Here is a 21,168-nt window from a genome sequence, read left to right as displayed (position 1 = left end):
CAATGGGCTACTTGATCTCAAGTGTGATATTGTGGTGTAAAGGATTGTAATATACTCCTAGGGCCTAAGTAAGTAAAAAAAATTGAAAGTGAGCAGTGTTAAGGGACAGTTCTCCAGAAAAAAGGAATAGATAGTTCATCAGTTTTTGTAAATGTAGTTATTTTTAAAGGTTACGTGTTTCAAAGCTATTCTGTTTTGGAGTTTATAAAGGCGTCTGTAAAAGAGCAACTTCCTAGGAGAATAGGATAGTAAATGAAAAATATTAAAAATACGTAAACTTTTCCAGAACTGGCAAAGTAATATTTTTATGGAGTTAATCTTACTCTTTTCCCCTCCTCCTCAACATGATCCATTTATGCCTTTCCAGACAAATTCAGAGTTACAGAAGAAGTAATCTTCTAGCTGACATTATTTGCTTAGCATTTGCATTTCAAAATTTTTGTCGCTTGCTATCTGAAAGGGAATACAGAAAGAATCTCAGGAGTACTTTTGATTAGAAACATACAGGATTTGTATCATTGTTAAGATGGCTTGTAATAATTAAAATTTGGCTGTGTTTTTCATAATATAGTGACACTGCAATGTCAAGCTTCTTGATACAGTGTGATAGTAGCTCAGCAGATGAATATTAAAATAGGTTCTTGCACACACACTGTTGTAAGATGCAAATCTGTAATCTTCATTTAAGCTCTGCATTTGTTCGGAAGTGAAGACAGCAACTTGGACCCAGCAGTTAGCTTTTAAAATTAACCAATTTGTCTTTTCTCTTCTACACCCACCCACCCCCACCCTATTTTGATGTACTTGCATTGACATTAAAATACTATGGTGAACAAACCCAATGTGGGAGCGCTGCACTGCAGCAGGCAGTGCTGATAGTAGTATTGGTCACGCTGACTGTGGGATCTTGCAACATCTGTATTTGTTCCAAAGGATCCTCAAGCACAAATCATGCAGGCAGTGTTTTATAGAGGCAAGGTAATGAAAGCAATATTGTTTTATTATGTGCAGTTGAACACCCTTTATCTTTGGGAATGAGGAAGTTTGCGTAAACAAAGCTATAGTAAACTCACGTTCAGTTATTGAAAACCATAGAAACACCAGAGATTTGCCTTTGCAGTCCCAATGTTTGCAGAATTAGGACTCTGTTAGACAAGAATTTCAAGTCAAAGCTAAATTGTTAGAAATGTGGCTCAAGCAAGTTATTACAGTGAAAAAAAAAAAGAAGAACTTTTGGAAGAATTGGATTTTACTGGAAGTCTTGTAGACTTCTGGGTGGCCCTGAAGCTCTAATTTGCAGAAGGTACTAGTAGTGAATCACACAGAAGCTGTAAGGTCAGCACTGAAACAGATGGTGAAATCTGAGGGGCAAACGAAAGAGCAGAGATAACAGCTTTGCAGTTATTGATAGGAGTGAATTCAAACTACAGGTGGAGATTATGTTCACTCTATACAAAAGTCATGCAACTTGTATTCTGAAACACAGCTATTTCTGGTGCCAGGTACCAAGTTGGTATAAAAACAGGTGGTGAGGAAGAGTGCTATATCTAGGGGAACTGTCAGGTAAAATACAGGTATTGTCGTCCTTGCTAAAAGCACTTGAACTTTTAAATAAATTAATGTATAAGCACCTGCGTTTTATTTGCCCTGTGTTGTCATTTCAGTGAATTAAATTAAGGTCCATTTAGAGGAAGGCTGATTATGTCACATCTACATTATATGGAGTTTCTTTATCAAGTCTGGTGCCCACAACTTAGCAACTAATGATTCCACTTAATCTGTGTTTTGCTGCAAGCTGAGCACCATAGGCACTGCCGTAGAATTAAATGGTCGTTTCATAGGGACTTAATAGGGATAATACATTGACAAATAATTTTTTTTTCTTTTTTAAAAGTGTTTCCTGTGGGGGTCCATGGAAGAGTAAAAGGATCCGGAAGCTGCATTTGAGAGAAATTTCTGTAGTTTCTGTTACACAGAGAAATGCTGAAATTTCAAGAAACTGATAAGCATGTTGCTGCCAGATTTAATTCTGTTTGCTCAGACACTACAATTGCACGACGATACACTATTTGGAGGAAACTTGGCAATGGAAGCTTTGGAAATGTGTATCTGGTTTCTGAAAGAAAAGCAAAACAAGGAGAAGAATTGTAAGTAAACCCTTCACATACTTTATATAAAAATGTCTGGAACATATTTCTTGTATTGTGGTTGTTTTCTTTGTATATATGTCTCATCTCTGATGATGCAGCCTTAACTGTATAACTTTAGACACAGGATAGGAGCAGGTTTTATGCTGACTCAGCATTATGGCTGAATCTCTCCTGGAAAAGACCCTTGTATTTGCTCAGAACCGAGGTAAATTTTATCATTGTCCTGACAAGAAGCAGGACAAAGATATATGTTAGGTTTCACAAATTTGCTGCTGCTCTTTGTAACAAAATGGTTTGTTAAAGGCTTAAAGCTTTATAATTTACAAGGTACCATTTAACAATTATGTCAATATATATGTGTGCAGTAGTATTGTGTAGTTTATTTTTGCAGTCTTTTCATAATGTGGTATTTCATAAATAAACTCAGTTCTTGAAGTTCTTTCTTCAGAACACTCTACTAAAGTGCTGGCATTTGTCTTCCATCCCATACTTACCCATCTTCATGAACATCATGTTTTTGTTTTACGTGTGGAAAAAAAATTTAGACTAGAATCATTACTCTAATCAAGTCCAGCTACTGCAATATCTAGCTCTATAATGCTTCATTCAGTTACACGTGCTCATTAAAGCATGGAACATTGAAAGGGAGCGTGAAAATGTCAGAATTTGAGTGTATTTTAATGGATTTCTTTCTTCGCTTCTGATAATTTCTGATTTTTTTACTGTAGATAAGTTTTTTGATAACGCTTAATTGGAAGTTTTCAGGAATCAATTCTGTGTCATTGTAAGGACACAGATTGTTGGAGGGGTCTCAAAAGAAACTGTTCTATGTTGGTGTTCTATTTTTTGGTAATTCAGTTGTCTAAATGAAACCTGAGAAGGAATATTTACAGAAATTTCAGTAAACACCTTTCCATTTACTGTATGCCTAACTGAGAGCCCTTTTTTTTCATTGTCAGCAAATCTCGATTATTTTATTATTTTTTTTAGCCTGCCTGAATTTGGACAGGTCTTGTCAGTTTGGTTGATAAACCTTTTAGGATTCTGAAACCACAAAGACAAAAGAACACTTTCAGGGTGTTCACATTTCTGTATGTGAGTTTAAAGTTGAGTGCCTGGGAAATGCATTACTAGCTGGACTTGCTGTTGTGTTAGAACTGTGTTTGTCTATCAGTTTGAAACCAAGTGAAATTTAGATGTGAATATTTTTGGGTTTATCCCATAAAATTTGTGAGGCTTTTTGTTTAAAGTCTCAAACATCTAATCAGTGTGCTTTTCAGCCAGAAATACATTCTTTCTTTAAATATGGGGGTCTATTGGTCCGTATTGATGGGTACATTAATGAGCACTATATGATAAAAGAGTTTATTCTGATTCATTTGTGCCTCACTCTTGCTATTTATGACAATGCATTCTTGGCAATATTGCTTCAATAAATGTGCAGCCAAGGCATAGTTATTTCACTTGTTTTCCTTCTGCGCCATTTACAGTTTCTCAGCTCCTTGGATTAGAGGCTACTATGCTTTTAGCTTTTTCCAGCGGGCTTGTAAGACTTCTGGATCTCTCTTAGCCTTAGGTATGGTTTTCTACAATAATGTTCTTTAATGAAAGCTTTCATTAAAACCAGTAGAAAATATTTTTCATTTTCTTTTTATGTTAAATAATTTATCATGCAAATAGGGTGGCAGGAACTACCAGACTTATAAAACCCTTCAGAATTCAGCTATTTTCAACTCATTCTTAGAATGTTAAAAGTATAGTGAAATGTGTGTCTTCACACATTTGCTGCTGTAGCACAAGCTGCCAAACAAGGAATGTGTGCTTTGCCCTTAAGTAGTTACTATATCTATTTTTTCCTTAAGAATTTTTTTCCGAATTTTAGTTCAGAGTGACTGTGTTTTGAACAAACATTCACTGCCTGCAGCATTGAATGCCTGTGTTTTGTTAGGGATGAGGCTGAGTATGTCCTCTGCCAACTTCAGGACAGACGCTGAGTATCAAATGGCATGTTATTTTTTTGTTTTATCAATCTCTTTGTGACTACGACGATATTTAACAAAGCGAAGTGGTAGTGTAATACTGTAGTTCATTCTTTCATCACTAGGGGGTACTTGTGTATCACAGTTACTCATTTCTTCTGTGCCTCGAATGCAGATTTTCAAGTAGATTCCTCCAACTTTCTATCACTTACATTCTAATAGACGACAAAAATACTGGTCCAGGTGAACGTGAAAGCTCAGGTAGCATATTGAGCTAGAGTGTAGGCTATTTAAAAATACTGTTTCTCAAGGTGGAAAAATATATTAGAAGTCACATTCTTAACACTACTTTCAAATCAGAAAATACTTTCTTGTGCTTGTGGAACATTCCCAAGAAGGGTGGCATCTTAGATATTGGCACAGAAGCTGTTTGGGGATATCTTTTTCAATTTTCTATTAGTGTAATGTCTACAGAATGAGTTAATGCAGAGACAATACTTATCATTTAATGTAATGTAATGTATGTTCAGCAAAGCTTTTGCATGTTTTAAGAAATTTTGGGCATGCCTTGTACTTTGTTACCTCTCAAGGATCTTGTCTGTGGTGAGTGAAGTGTTGTGCACAAAACTGCTTCAGCTGAGAGGGAGAAAGATTATTTGGGGCATGCCTCAAGTTGGCAGACTTACTTTACATAAAGCTCACATACTGCTACTCAGGCCAGCAATACCTGCCTCTCTTAGAAGTACGTGCCAGCTTCATGCAGATCTCCAGTTCTGTGCATGGATGGGATCTGGATACTGACTTTCTGAGATCATACTAGATCAGAAACATCCAGTGTGATATGGTGGAGTTGCATAGTCTATAAATAATAAGGTTATGAAGTACTACAAATATAGTAGCATATATAAGTTTCTTACTTTAAGTCCCTCTTAAGTGTTGACTGTACGACAAATTTCTTGCCTGTTGTTTTAACTTCCTCATTTGTATTTTTTGTAAATTGCATTTCCTGGTAATTTATGCTCATAGTCCTGTGTGATTTCTATAATTTTGCCTTCTTTTTTTATTAGCTGTCTCTGAAAACATTTTTAATTTCGCATTCTACCTTGTCTCAACTAGAAAATTATGTACTGCTGTAAAGAGCTGTCAGTTACAGACATAGCTGTATACCTAAAAGGCTAAGTTAGGAAAATCCCTATTATACAGCAAGTCTTCTTGTGTCAGTGGACTCTGTTTTCCTTTAGAAAATAATAGTTGCAAGTCATTGTATAGTCTTAAATATGCTTTCATAGGCTCTGCTCACACTTAAGTTTACTGAGCAGTAGCTTCTCTGCTTGTATTTCTTGTGGTTTATGTTTTCCCAAAGTATATTATCCACAGTGGTCAGAGAAAGCCAAACCAGTGATTAGTATTCTGGAGTGAGATTGGGGTTATTTCAGACTGGTTGTTAGACTTAAGGATCACACTTACTTTATTCTGAGATACCAGCTTTGTGCAGACATGCGATGAATGACTTTTCTGAATTTCGTAATAATTTCCTAAAAAGAAAAGTGCAAGTTCTTCATTTTAGGTTTAAAGCTAGGGAAGGTGACTTTTGTCTTCTATGTTTGTATAGAAAGTTACGCCATCGCCTTCTCACCAGGCATGACAGACAGTTAAAGATCTCAGAGATAGAAGTTCCTGCAACTTTTGTGGAAACAAACAGCAGAGAACAAAAAAAATGCCCTCATAAAGAGAAAGGTCAGAACCTGGGAGGCTGCTTACCATGAAAGAAGTTTCTCATGTCATAGACAATCAACACAGTAGAGGGATCATCAGTTTCCCCCAGTTTTGGAAGAAACTATGGTCACAATTTTTATCATAAGCCCTAAAGTCAGCTAAATACAAGAGACATATTTGTATGAATGCAAGCCTCTTAGTTCCAGTTATGCAGAATGGCTTGGTTTATGAATTATTTGATATTTTCCCTGTCAGATGTTTGCAAATCCTGTTTTGAGCCAGGTACTGTACATTCACTAAAACTGAGATTGAATTGCATGATGTTGACACTGTTTTCCATTCTAGTGGTCTCTAAAACAAGTTCTGGCAAGTCTTTATTTCAAAATGAAAACTGATTTATCTGATAGGTAATTGGATTCCAAAAAAAGATTGGATACACCTGCAAGTATTTGCTGTGGTTTTTAATCTTTTCCGGAGTTTGAACTGAATTTAGGCACGGTAGATGGGGATGCATATCACTAGTTGCCATTAGTGGAGTTCCACAAATTTTAAGCCTCTAAAAGGCTCTGGGTTTCACTCTTTTCAGAGGAAAAAATGGTAGCTTTAATTTGGGTAAAAACTACTACTTAATGTGGTTTTGTTAATTTTCCTATTTGTCTTTTGTAAATTTGCACCATTCATGAAGTTAGATCTAAGTGTCCCTCCTCCCCCCCCCCCCCCCCTTTATGTTTGTATAATTTAATGTTACTAGCAACTAGCAAAGGATAAACAGTGCTACTCTGTCACTCTTCTAGACTCATGTATGCCCACCGTGGGATACTGTCTATTAAGAATGACTCTTTGCATGCATTTAGCACCTTTACTATTCTGAGACCTGAAAGCACTTCTCAGAGCTGTGAGGTATTATTATCCAATTTGCAAATGGGCAATAAACAGGAAGGTTAAAGAGTTTGCCTGGGTTCATGTAGCAAGGCTGTGGAAAATAAAGGGCCACTACTTCAGAAATCATTCCTTGATATCTTGATCTCGCTAAATATTAGCAGAACTTCTAATGACATTGTAGGCGCTCGATCCTCTTCTAGAGCCTAATATCATAGGTTTCAGTTCTGTAGTTTGGAAACAAACTGTTCTGTGCATGTCAGGAAGGAAGCCTAGTTTCCTGCAGATTTACATCCTCTGTTCCCTTAATCTACCACAAGAAACCCTACCTTTTCACCACACATGTTATGACAACATTCCTGTTTCTGGGATGTCCCCTGTTTGTTTTTTTTTTACTTCCTCTAATTGTAGCTTCCCTCTTGTATCCCCCCAATATTTACATTTTCCTTCCATATTCCCTAATTAGTGGTTGCAAGAGAAACAGGTCAAGCCATGGTGGTTCCTGAGCAGAGTGTTGGGTTAATGGTTGGACTGAATGATCTTAAGGTCTTTTCCAACCTAAATGATTCTATGATTGATATACATACACTAGCTGCTTGGCAGGTCAAATAATGTGTAACTTTTGAGATCCAGGGCCCACTAAGGCTCTTGTGCTTCCTGCCTAGAGCATTAAAGTCATCTTAAGATCCATGAAATTGCTACACTTCTGACAGATTTGTTTGAAACTGGATGGTAGCTCCCTAAGATGAGTAGTGATTGCTAGATAGATCTTTTTTGCTTGGTAGACAAGGCTCCAAACTTAGGAAAATTGGAAAAAATTGGAAATGCTGGTGGAACAATTACACTACAAATTCTTCTGCACCTTTCTAATGTACTTGGTATTTAATACCTACCCTCAGTTCTTTACTAACATCATATGTAAATGCTTTGAAGCTTATTAGATCTTATTTGATAGGAAATTCAAGGTACGCCCATGTATGAATACAATGCCAATTTTGTTGGCAAAGTATCAGCAGCTCAGTAGTTATCAAGCCGGTACTGTTTTATAAAACTCTACCATCTCAATGGTCTGCTCAAATGCAATCTCTAATGACAAAGAAAAGGAAGGCATTTCAATATTGTGTCTAGAAAATAGTTTCTATGAATTTTTGTAAATTGTGTCAGTATAGCTTTTAATTTATTGGTACATTCAGAGAAGATTTACAAATCACCTTCAAAATGCAGGACATCTGCAGGTGTTGTTTTTTTCCCCCCAGATTCTTGACTTGCATATGTTTTTGCAAAAGTCTGTCTCAATTTTTGAGGAGTTTGCTTCTGTTTCTGGACATCATGGACCTAGACCTACCCAAAATAATTAGAAACATGGTTTGTATAAAGTAGCAGGATTGTACCAGTATCTTTACAGCAAACAGTAATATTCCTGCAGTCAGTTCTATCCTAGTCCCCCTGAGTAGCTTATCGGTTAAATTATAACAGGCAATTATGGTTAGAGTCAAAGCCTGTTATAGCAGAGATGTACATTCAGCAGTAGTCTTGAAGGACAGTGCTATCACGTATAGATAATGAATATCCTGATCAATTGTGCCAGGTGAAGCTCTAGGTTAAGTTTCACTAATTCATAACCATGCATGGGCAAGCAGCTGAAGTACACAGTAGGCAATAGGGACTTCTAGTTCATAAATATTCACAAGGTACTTACATGTCCCTATGGTGGAAAGCACACGCTGAGAAGCGCCAAACTCCCTGGACTGCTCCTGTGTGTGGTAATTGTGGGGCGTCGGCTCAGCCTCTGCATCTGACTTGCATTATACCATTAATCCAGACTCATGCTATGACTCCTTGGAAACTGTGCACTTAGCTGAATAATTTATCATGTGACTTTCAATTATTTATGACTTCTTATAACAAATGAAATAAAATCTAAAGCTGGAAGAGTTTTGTATAGGAATATCCAAGTGACCATCAGCAGATTGCTGTGTTGTCAGTCCCTGTGTTTGGTGCCTGCTTGCTTCTCTGAAGGTATTCCATGGGAATGGTCATTTGATATTGAATTGATTAAACCAGTAAAAATTACTCCCTGCCAGTTGTTATCTGCACGTTCATCTAATTATGCTGCTTTCCTTTTTTCTTCTCCCTCATTTAATAATAAAAACTAGAAATTAAAACTGGAATCCATCGGGTCATTTTAGGTTTGTGAACAGATATTCATGATCTCCTTGGAAACTGAACAAAGGTGCATTTCCTATAGGACCTTCCTGGTTGCTGCTTATTTTTAAATAAGCTTTTCCTAGTGAACCATCTTTTGCTTGGTTCAGTCAAGTGTGCCTCTGCATCTTCCTGTAAGGCTCAGACTACCATGTATCAGCTGAGCTGCCACCGTTACTACGGTGTGCAGTCATTCTTGGCCCCAAATAAGAATATCTGACAGAGAGGTCTTGCTGATTTAGCTAGAGCAGTTTGAAGAGTTAGCCTTCATGAGCTTTCCAGTTGAGTGGCTAAGCATGACTTTCATATTCTGTGAACAATGCTGCAGGAGTCAAGATGCAGCCAAGTGTCAAAGTCCTTGCTGAAATCTCTGTAGCAGTGGCTGATGCTCTTGTGGCTTAGTTGAAGAGGACACCTGGAAATTCCACTGAACTGTAAATGTTTTTGTTTCAGTTTTGGTAGACAGTTGCAGCTGTGGCCACAATTGTTTCAGATAGTTTTTAGTGCAGACCAATACAGGTTCAGGGACCAGTTTGCTAACCCTGACTCATTCAAAGCAGTTCTCACTGAAGACTGTATGGGAAGGTGCTTTACTCCCTGCCTTCTGCATCCCTGTCAGTGCCCAGCTTTTCCTGCGGCCCAGCAATTGTTCTATAGGATTCCTCCTGGCTCTTGGCCCCTGGAGATCTGCAGACCTCTCTTGCAGTGGGAATTTGTCAGTGCCAAAGTACAACACAGGTAGAGAAGGCAGGAGCTACCATTACAGCTCTGCATTCCTCTCTCCAGTAAAGCTATGCTTTTACACAGCTACCACAAAGCTATGGAAACAGACGCATACATGCATCTCTGCAGAAGGATGTTCTGCTAAAGCTGATAGAACAACAGAATTGATTGTTATGACACAGAGGAATCCAAGAAATGGACCATCTCATGCTGGAACAATTTATTTAGAGCTCAACGTAAGAAAGTATGGAAAGTCCCTGTGCCAGATAAATCTCTAGTGGGGGCTGCAGGATAGCCTGACATTGGAGCACAGATGTGAGTTTTCACACTGCTCATGCTGGTGACAGATTTGGCAATTTAAAGTGACAGCCATGCTGTAGGCTTTTGCGCAAGCAATTTCTTTGTTAAAATTTCTAGTTCCCTTCCTTTTCAAAAAGTATAAAACCTGGTATTCTGTGGCTTCTTTGCCATTGAAGGGTGAATACTCAGAACATACTTGGGCTCTTTGCTCAGCTTGTGTAACACAGGTGCCTCTGAAAATCCTCTGCAGCAATGTCTGATGCAACTTTTGCATCTGCTGTCATCTGGTGGTATTGATATTTGGTTTTCTTTTTTTCTTATTTTTACACTTTTTTAACTAAGTAGCCTACTCTCCTTTCAGTGGGATTTGCCCATTTGACTGAGGTGCATTCTAACTATGCCCTTAATTTATGTGAGTGGGAGGCAGTGTTCCATAAAGAAAATACTACTTGGGTTTACTCCAAATTTCGTCCCCTACAGGCTCAGTGCTGTAGCACCTGCCATGTTCTGATCTTGTGTATAGGCACTGAGTGGTGCTGGTGGTTGAGTTCACTGTTTATCAAATTGTTTACAAGTAGCATTTCCAACATCAGGCAGAGAATTGTGCTTAAGGCGTTGTTGGTGAATTACTGGTTCTTTGAGATGCACAGCAGAGACAGTATTTAATGATTTTGTAATTAAGCAAATGCCTTGAGATCACTTCTGTCTCATTCGTTTTGTTGAAACTGAGATTTAGGGTTTATGCATTTGTAAGCTAGCTTTAGTAGGAAAGTTGAGAGGTATAGTATTATTACTTCAGGTTGAACTGTGACCACCTGCCTTAAAGATACAGTGTTTTTGCAACATTTGAATATGCCTGTCTATTGTATCTTGTTGCAGTTTACCCTTATTGGCAAGGTGTTTTCTCTTAAATTTGCATCAAGGATGTTGTCATTTCTTCCATGCAGAACAAGCCTCCAGCTCTTTGTTGTGTTCAGTACATTGTAATGAGAAAACTGCTGCAGTGAGTGAAATAAATTCTGGATTTGCTGGGCAATCAGTGTATTTTTCCTTCTTTTCTGTTTTTTTGGTTGTGCTTACGTGACACAGTAGTAAATGTAATGCCTAGTTCACTGTTTCTCTTACATGCATGGTTTGCCCTTCATGTGATCTAAAATAACTTTTCAGTGTTGCTGGGTAGTTCCTTCATTTTTTAATTGCACCTGTTTCACTGATTTCTAAGACCACAGTATCATACTTAGGAGGGCTGGAAAGTATTAAAAGATTTTTATCTAACAATAGATGTTATACACAATTAATTTCCTCAGCATTTCTTGATTCCCTTTGCTTTTGATTGTAGACTACTTAGTAATATGCTTTTGTAAGGGTACGAACTATGCTTTTATCTCTTTCTCTCCTCCCCCGCCTTTTTTTGTACCATAGATAATTCATTGTATATCAGAAATAAACATTACAGAAGATGCCTGCTGGAAAGAGACATGTAGGAAGAGTGAGTTTTTTCATTAAAGTTGCAGCAATTAGTATTTAAATTACTTATGGGAATTAGTTCCACTGAAGGGACAATACTGTTGACACAAATATCCTTGCAACATTGAAAGGAACATAGTTCTGCTTACCAATATATTTACATTCAGGAAAGAACCAAGTAAATTTTATACTAGGAAATGTTTTAGTTGAATTTCTATGGAATGCATTCTTATAGTGATTATTAGTGTGCCTGGCTTCCCTTCAACTCCTGCTCTTCAAAACTGTCTGTTTTCTGTAAACTGGTATATATGAATCAGGTGATATGAGGGTCTTTCTTCAAAACTTCTAATTGAAACTGATTTCAAAATTCCTATACAAGGAAAATTCTTTTTGGCAGATGCTGCAGCCTAAGGATGCAAGTTGAAGAAATGTAACATTGCAATTTTGAGATGTTTAATCATATTATAATGCTTGAAAACAAAATGCTGCATCCAACTGTAGTTCTCTAACGGTATCTCTTTTATCTGAAGGGGAATATTAATTAGCAGAGAGCAGTTAATAGTGAAATGTATTGAGTGTGTGTAATGAATTCGCAATGGAGAAATGCCTGGTTTAGATGATTTAATGTTTGATGGAATTAGGTCTTCAAAGATACAAAGAATAAACAAATTGTTTAGTCCTTGTCACATTTCTCCCTAAAATTCCATTTAGATTAGTGACAGCATGGTACTTAATTACATTCTTAAACAAGACTAGGATGTAGAAAAAAGGATAAATGAACAGTAGATGGTGATAGTGCAACATGTAGAGATAAAGCATTGCTAAAAAAATATTAAAAAAAATTACAGGTATTTAGTTTGCACGCCCTAACAATTTTTTTATAATTTTCCTGAGTAGACACAAATTTCTTCAGTTCAGTTAGTATTTGATTTAGAGCTTAAGCATATAAATAGACTATAAATCTAGTTCTGTTTTTTCATTTCTGTCAAGGACAAAATTCTAGGTTTCAAAAATGTGGCTTTAGTGGAAAACTCTTCCTTTATTAATCAATGTCCACTTTTATTTTGTAATTTTTAATCAGTGTAGATGACAAGCCAAGAGATCCCAAAGAATTACACAAAAAAAAAAAATTTAATATCTAAATAAGTAACATTCATGGATGCTTTTGTGCAGTAGTAATATGTCTTGTTCAGTTCTGTGCAGGATAACACAAGTACTCTGCTTTGCTTTGTAATTATTGATTTTTCCTCAGTGTTGGCACCTATAGTTGACCAAAAATAATTTGAAATATGTGCCTTTGTATACAAGAGATTTTTCTCATTCCAGAAGAAAATTATATAAGCTGTATTCCTTGAAGTTAACTTATTTCAGCAGTGTTCTCTTTCATGTTCCAGAAAAAATATTCTGTATTCCTTTGGGATACTAATTAAGAACTGTTAATTTTCAAATAACCATAAACTGTTTACATCATGAGCTGAACTGCTCAGTGTTAGTGCATATGTTAGAGCATTTGAAAATTAGGCATCTTGAAAAACATTTGTAGGTGCTATAATTGTGACTTGCTGATGGAAATGAAATGAATCATCCATTTCACTTGTAAATTTATGAAATCTTATCACCATTCAAAGATATTTAAGCTCAGTTAAATTCTTTAAAGTGCTTATTCAGAAAATGAAATTATATTTAATCCGTCTACAGATACTACAGTGTTCATACAGCAATTGAAATCTTAGTGTTTAACTCGGGATTGGTTCTTGATGCTTGTGAACGTTTGTGAACAGCATGAATAGGCTGTTCTGGAGAATAGGAAAAAACCAGTCATTCATGAGTGTTACGGCTTTACTAATAAGTCAATAGTGTTTGTGGGGATGGAAAAAGAAGTACAGCATTTGATTTAAGGAGTTGTGCAGCAATACATAGGATTGAAATGGGTTTGTCTTAACTAATAAATCTGTAATGGCCATAGGAATGATAAAAGGAATGCAAGATTTGATTTAAGAAATTGCGTAGTAACACTGAAGTTTGAAATGTTTTGGTTAATGAGTAAACATACGTATATAAGTAGGAGTAGGAAATGGCACTCGTCATTTGTTTTTCATTGGAAGTGTGGTAATCTTGATTTTTCCCACAGAAACCAAGTGCTCTTAATTTACTGTGAGTGTTTCTTTCCTTAACTAAAACCAAGTATTTGTTCTAGGTAGGACTGATTAGTGTGTGCTGACTTTTTGCATTTCATGGTTTCACCAGGTCCTTCTTTCCCTAACAGATAGATCAATGTCTTTAATCATCTGAGCATGCAGAAAATGGTGCTCCAAACATAGTGGATAAAATGTAAAGAATGATTATTTGATTTTTTCATACTAAGCTGTAAACTGCGGGAAAGCTAGTCACTGACACCAGGCAGAGGAATCTGGTGAGATTATTAGTAATGGGATAGCTGTATGTATGATGGGTAAGGATTAGATGAAAATTCCAATGGACTAGAAGACCAACCTAATTCAGGGAAGTAGTTTCCAGGCAACAGGGTGCCATATAAAATCAGTGAAGTATCTTAATTGCAAATAAAAGATGGATGTGCCGAATTGAAATGCGATACAAAAGGAAACGTGTGGAAGCCATAATGCCTGATGGCAGGCAAGTTACTTTACATGAAGAGAACCTCATATGCATAGTGGAATGTCAGAATCAAAGGAACTCTGTAATACCCAGATGTAAACTGTACAGAAAGGACAGTGTAAGTTGGAGATAGGCAGGACTATGTATCAAAAATTAGATTCCAGTAATGTAATATTTTCAATCTGGAAGTTATCAGCACAGATCTAAAATTATGATTTTAGAACTATTCTGTTGGCTGTAACTTGCAAATCTCATCAACTGTGCAATATTCTAGAAAGCAACTGACTGTGAGAAGCAGTAGTCATGGGTGACTTCATCTTGTCTGTAGGCACACGGTGTCCTTGTTACTGAATTTCCCATTAATACGTGGAAGCTGTTGTACAGACAGGACTTCTGCATGAGGGTTGTCACCTCTTCTTCATTTTGGCCCTCATTTGTAGAACCATACCTTCTCTGCTGTTTGATAAATAGAATTTAAGACATCATTAATTAGAGCTCACATTGAAAGAGTTATATTTCTTTTACTTCATTACCAGCAAGCAAATGTACCTAGTCAATAATTCATGTTGCAGTTTACTCAGTAAACAGTGCATTTTGAGAAGGGCAGTCTTTTGAGAATTGCAGCTGATCCGATTAACCAGATTATATAATAATAAAGTTTGTCATCAATGTAAACAAATACCAGATGGGTTGTAAAACATTTTAGATCAGTGCAAATAGACGGAGATAAACACTGCTGTGGCATATTGTCAGTCACTAGTAAAGCTCAGAAAGGGATTCCCACTGTGTGTCCATATCCTGGAGAATTCCACCTTCGTGATTGTTTTTCTCTTGTTTTAAATCTTGCTCTATTTATCCCTATTTGCTCCACATAACTGCACTTTCAGATGTGGTGTGCTGGCCTGGCTGCATTTCAAAGCCTGACAATGCAAGCCAGCAAGGTTTTGGTGATGATAAGCTAGAACAGGGGTCCTCAAACTACAGCCCGCGGGCCGGATACGGCCCCCCAGGGTCCTCAATCCGGCCCCCGGTATTTACAGACCCCCCGCCGTGGGTTGGGGGGAGGAACCAAGCAGCCGCAAATGACTGCCTGCCACTTCATCCGTGCACTGGCTCCCTGTCCAAAAAGTTTGAGGACCCCTGAGCTAGAAGGTGTTCCCAGGGAAGGTCTGTGAGCTTGCCAAGGCATGGGCCCTGCAGAGACAGGGCAGCTGCTTTCTGTGTTTTGGGGAGTGGGCTTATCGCTTGTGTTATTTTTCTGCCCTGAGGCGATGGATGCTGTTACCTGTACCAGACCCAGCTTCCTCCGCGATGGATGTAAACAGTGACAGCCAGCGCTTTTTACTCCCAAGGTGTCAATGCATTCACTGCAAGACTCTTCCAGTTACAGTCAGTTCAAGACAAAGTTTGAAGTGTCTTTGCACTATTAAATTGCATGGTTAGGGCATTTTTCCCACACAGTTAACATCTGGAGGCTATCGTTCTGTATTTAAGGTATCTGCTAGCACTCCTGTAACAGTTTTCTAGTTGTGCTCACTGACATTTTATCTTTTCTTTAGTTTAGGGACATGGGTTAGCGGTGAACTTGGCAGCATTATGTTTGAGTTGGACTTGATGATCTTAAAGGTCTTTTCCAACCTAAATGATTCTGTGATCTGCTTATGTGTCTGTATTCTAAATTAAATGGAATTTATAATAAATATATTTAAACTGGTACATCTCTTTTAGTATATTTGCTAATTTGGTATTTGGAGGGCATCCACATTTTAGTGGTTTTACCTGTTTTTCTGTCTGTGCCACCTAAACCTATGATCTCTTAGGTCATGCAAATAGTTTTGGACCTTTTAAGTCCTGCTTTATACTTGAGCCTAAGTGGCAGAAAAAATAGAGGTGGGTTTTATGAAAAAAGCTTCAGATAGACCTGTGTAGTTTAGATGGAGTCTTGACAAAATCTTAACAGGAGGGTCTGTTATTCCCAATATCCATAATAAATGTTCATGTGGCATGCTTCAAAAGGTTTGTTTAAAATACTTCGTGTTACCTAACTCTGCTTCTAAACTCTTCAATGCAGGTTTTCAGCAGATGATACACTATGGCTGAAATACGAGCAATAACTTATTCTTTATTATATGGCAACCTTAAAATGCAGGTTGGATCATATAAACAGAAAACACTTTTTGTCGCTTTCAAAGTGTAGAGCTGGATTTTCATAGTAGAGGGCAAATGCTGTCAGGATTGTTTAGGTAAGAAAAGTGTGTTCTTTTCTTATGATTACTTTTTTTTTTTTTTTTTTTTTTAATAGGCAGACTATCAGGTTATGGATCTACCAGCCTATTTAGCATCACCAGGGATGTCTAATTTGAGTTTTCTTAGGAAATAGGTGAATCACAGAAATTGCTCATTTTATCTCCCTGTTCAGGTATAAGTTACTTGTGTAAACACTAAAATGGGGTAGAGTGAATTTAAGCACTCTTTAAGTGTTCTATGTATTGAAAAGTATAGTTAATTTATATAGATGAATTTCTGACTGAAGACTTCTAGCTTCATTGTTTTTCTCCTAAAGTTATCAGAAAAGAGCCACTTCAGATCTGGAGGCTCGTCTGTTTTCACTGTGAGACTTCTGAGACTGACAAAACTTCTTTGTCAATATTTAATCAACAGAGTTATTTAAGCATGCATTTTTAATTTTTAAGTGTAGGTATCAAAAGCTTTGTAGAAGGTATGAAGTCTAGTTACATTCTTTATATTAAATGCAGTAAAATCAAACCTTATCTACATATATACTTAATCTTAGATTGCATGACAAAAGTTTTTTTTCTAGATGCAAACGACTTCCAACTCTGGATATGAATTACCATTGTGTAGCAGAAAACCAATACCTTATTTACAAAAAATAGATTTTCCCGATTTCTTTTTCTGGGAATTAATTTAAATAAGAAAAACAAACACCTGTCTTGTCTGATGGCTGATGACAGCACCAAAATCACTGAGTGACTAAGATGACAAGCTATCCCTACGTATTAACACATCAGGCTTTTATTGCTGCCTTGGGTATACCAGAAACTTTTATTAAGTGGTGTTTAACAAAGACTCATTCTGTTTTGTCAGTTCTGTGACATGATCTATATGAAGGAAAGAGTAATGTCCCCATGTCAACTGGAGATGACAAGACTGGCGTAGGTGTTACCTGTCTCTGTGGTATGAAACTTGTCTGTAGAGTTGCAGACAAATTAAATGGCATGTGTTTTTCATCACACTGCCAGATGGGGATTAGGCAAGTTTATATAAAAATTCATGCATTGTTAGTCAGAAACTGGTGGTTGAGATTTAGGAAGAAATTTTCTTACGGAGAAATCAAGGGTTTTTTCCTTAGATCAAGTGAATTACTGTAGTTTTATCATTGTCATATTTACCTACTGTGACCTTACAACTGTGTAGTATTGAATAGGGAAATTACTAAAAGCACTGTGAAGACAACCTTTCAGTGTGGAACCGTCATTCCATGTATTCAAAAGTTATTGGAAATTCATCACTTTGTTTCAGTAAAATACCATTATATTCTCTAATAGTCTCAAAAGGCTCCTTCAGACATAGATCAGTAACGCATTCTTCAGCGGCTGGTGAAGGAGATAGAAATGGCATGCCTTTGTGTGATGTGTGCCTTTTAAAAACATTTCATCAGGAAGATCTCAGCAAAATACGCTTCCTTAAAGTGCCCTGCAGAAAGGGCTTTTTTCCAGAACAAGCTGACAATAAACTCTCCAGGTCCACATTCTGTCTAGAGCGAGGTCTGATCTACAGATTGTCCTATGGCATGTTCACATGTTAAAGTTGAAGAATATGAAAAATCCCTTTATTTTTTTCAGTCTTTCTCAGAGGATTTAGGGCCTCTCAAAGCAAATGTTAAGCACGGAAAATGTAGAGTTCATTGAAACAGTAGAATTAGGTTTCAACCACAAATCCAGATTTGCACTTTTCACTTAGGTGTTCAGGTGAAGGGCAGGCTGATCTTTGGAAAAAGAATTGGCATCCTGATATTATCATCAGAACAATAGTCACAGAAATACTACCTTCTGTGTGATTTTTCTCATGCCTTCATGGAGAGACTTTGGCAGAAGCAGCAGAACCAGTTTCTTGGTGCTCCTTATTTCATGTATGAATCTTGAGCTATATGCTCTGAGTGGGTTTGAAGTCACTTAGATTTGATTTTTTCTTATTTATGTTTATTATTATGCACTAATCCCTACCACTGAAAACACATCATAAAGAAAGCAGTGCAATAGGGAATTAGTGGGAAAAATACTTCAAAGTAGAAGTTTCAAAATGTTGCTTAATCACTATGGTGCCTAGCATATTTATTTGCATTTTAATGCATTCTCTTTGCTTATCCATGTTTGCCTGATTGGTTCCTGTTGCCAAATACTTGGTTAATGTCGTTATTTTTAATTTTAAGAAATTATGATGGGATTTTGAACATTATGTGATTTTTATATCTTACATTTTTCTGGGTTTATTAATATAAATATTTTTTTTTCCTCTAGAAAGGTCCTAAAGGAAATCTCTATTGGAGACCTAAAGCCTAATGAAACAATTGAAGCAAATATGGAAGCACAGCTACTCTCCAAATTGGGTCATCCAGCCATTGTCAGATTTTATGCAAGCTTTGTGGAGCGAGATAGTTTTTGTATTATCACTGAATACCATGAGGTGAGACTTGTAGATTACTTTGAAGAAATTTGACAGAATGTGTGCATTCATAGGGTCTTAAAAGAAGCCTAGCCCAGTTTTTTTAGGTTTTAGTTTGAATTTTATTCTTTGTTACTTGTGATGTCACCTGCTACTTGTTAGGTGTATTTCAAATAAGCAATGTTACCTGCTCACATGAGACTCATAGCTCATAGACAGACATACCAGAGAAGAAGAAATAGGTAATATTAAACACAAGTTCATTTCATTCACTAATTGGTATTATAAGAAGGATTTAAATGCAGACACTTTACCAGATCTATGGGTGAACTCAGAAAGTCTGTACCACATATGTACTAGTGATAGGTAAGAGAAGATGAGATTGGGAGTATGGGGGCACAATATTTAATCTGATATAAATGAGGAAGTGAAAACTCACTTGTGATTTGGAGGCGATTACAAGAAGCTTAAGCCTGATCATACAGATGATGAGTTTGGGAACAGCATTGGCTTTATGAAGTGAAAAGAATAGTATGAGTCAAAGACCAGAGTGTAGTAGAGGTAGACAATAGATATTAAAGCAGGATATACTGCAGTATGTTTGCCTTTTTTTTTTTTTTATCTCTGCATGTGGTTTAAAAACAGATTGCTGAAATTTTTCTTAAGGCTTTAAAATAAGAATCTAAACATATTTGAGCCAGCTTTTTAAGAGTTTGTGTAAAACAAGTGCCTACTTTATATTAAATATAGATGTGCTCTCTTTAAAAAAAAAACAATCTGTCATATATACAGTGATCTTTTTATGAAACTGTAAAGCACACTCTTCAGTTGTGCTCTGCTAGACATTTGAAATGCTTTGAAAGCTAATGACCTTGGAATACTAAGTTACCTGCCCACAAATCAGGCTTGCATTAACTAATTTCTTCATTTCTTCAAGTATTTGGCTTGGTGTGAATAATTAAAGAAGTATTTACTATTCCTGCCAGTCACTACTTCCCCAGAAGCTTTCTTTGATGACATGATTCTTAAATGCCTATTTATTGCTGGGATTTTTGAACATTAAATCTGAAATGTTCAATTTATGTTATGTTATGCAATCTGAATATTTATTCACATGTTGTTGACCCATACAGAAGCTCTTTGCATCATTCCTTGAATGTCTGACAGCTGGGGCTTGATGGAAATTTGGTGTTGCCAACGCTGTGGAAATTCAGAGCTCAGAACTGAAGGATTATTCTAACTGCCCAGATATTCCCACACACTAAGATTTTCTCTCTGCTAGTGGTAGAAAGTGGCCCAACAGCAAACACGAGATCAGTTAATCTCTCTCTTCCCCCCCCCCCCCCCCCTTTTTTTTAAAAAATCTGGAATAAAGTTATAGGTGAATAAAAAAGAGCACAATATCAATCAACAGAGTAATCTCAAGCTGCTGCAGCACCCCTTGGGATTTTTTTTAATTCAGGCAATATAAAATACCCTGTATGAAAACATTTCAGTGTGGAGTTACCCTAGGGTCTGGGAGTCATATACTTAAACACATGAGAATGTGTTAGAGCAAGGCAAATGAAGAAGTAGGAAATGGATGCGTTGGCTATGCAGCTGAATCTTCATTTTGAGTCTGCAAGGTCAGGTCAGAATGACAGTTGATCCACTGGGATATGCTTCTGACTTTTTCCTATGTATGTATGACACACTATGTAGTATCATTTCATTTAAGTAGTTATGATGTATTTAATCAAATGTTCAGACAAAAAAAGTACAAAGCAAGGTTTCACATAGTGCTATAATTTTTCTTTTCTGTTTTAGTGGGAGTATTTCCAGAAGGTATACTGTCATATTTACTTACCTATAACCTGCCTTTGTATGTGGTGGGATTTGGACCTTTTACCTAAAAAAATGCCTGTTTAAATTGCGCATAAATTGAGAATGAGAAAAATGTGTTGCTACCTGAACCTTGTTTGGAAGTCTAGTACATTTGGTTTCTGGTGCATAGAGTAATTACCAAATTGGCAGTAATTGGTACTCTTGGGCAGACTCAAAACAAAAAATAAGCATTAAGTTGGCAGAAAAACAGAACTATCCTCTGAGCCTTATTCTATTTTCTCCAAAGTAATGTGGCATACTTAATAGCCACAGTACTTTGTTCATTCTTGCATGAGTAGCATAGAGTGAGTCTCCAATGCACCTGCCCAGTGCTATACCTGTCCTGTGAACAAAAGAGAACGCTGGTCTCCACTGCTTACCCGATGTCTTTTATTGTAACTGATTTCACTGAAAGTTGTAGAAAAGATGTCTATGTGTTCTGTTTTGATCTGCTTGTTGATCTTCTTTGGCAATTTTCCCAAATCACAATCTTACAGGCAATATAAACATTGTCAGAGAAGTCAGATTTCAAATAAAAATGCCTTCATGAACCTTGGATTTCATTTTATAACATAAATTAGACT

The 21,168-nt window shown here is 36.8% G+C and overlaps 1 protein-coding gene across 1 annotated transcript in view; it reads left to right on the top strand.

Annotated features, from left to right (window-relative positions):
• The first annotated feature begins 1,962 nt into the window (after positions 1-1,962).
• The window catches only part of NEK11 (NIMA related kinase 11), a 111,481-nt gene continuing 92,275 nt past the window's right edge, over positions 1,963-21,168 (top strand). Inside the window, 2 exon segments of the mRNA XM_080383224.1 lie at positions 1,963-2,147; positions 18,577-18,742. Coding sequence (XP_080239350.1) covers positions 1,981-2,147; positions 18,577-18,742 — 333 coding nt within the window. The 5' untranslated portion in view covers positions 1,963-1,980.

This window comes from Falco punctatus (assembly GCF_963210335.1).
Source record: "Falco punctatus genome assembly, chromosome: 4".
Taxonomy (NCBI): Eukaryota; Metazoa; Chordata; class Aves; order Falconiformes; family Falconidae; genus Falco; species Falco punctatus.
This window is presented reverse-complemented; position numbering and strand designations above follow the sequence as displayed.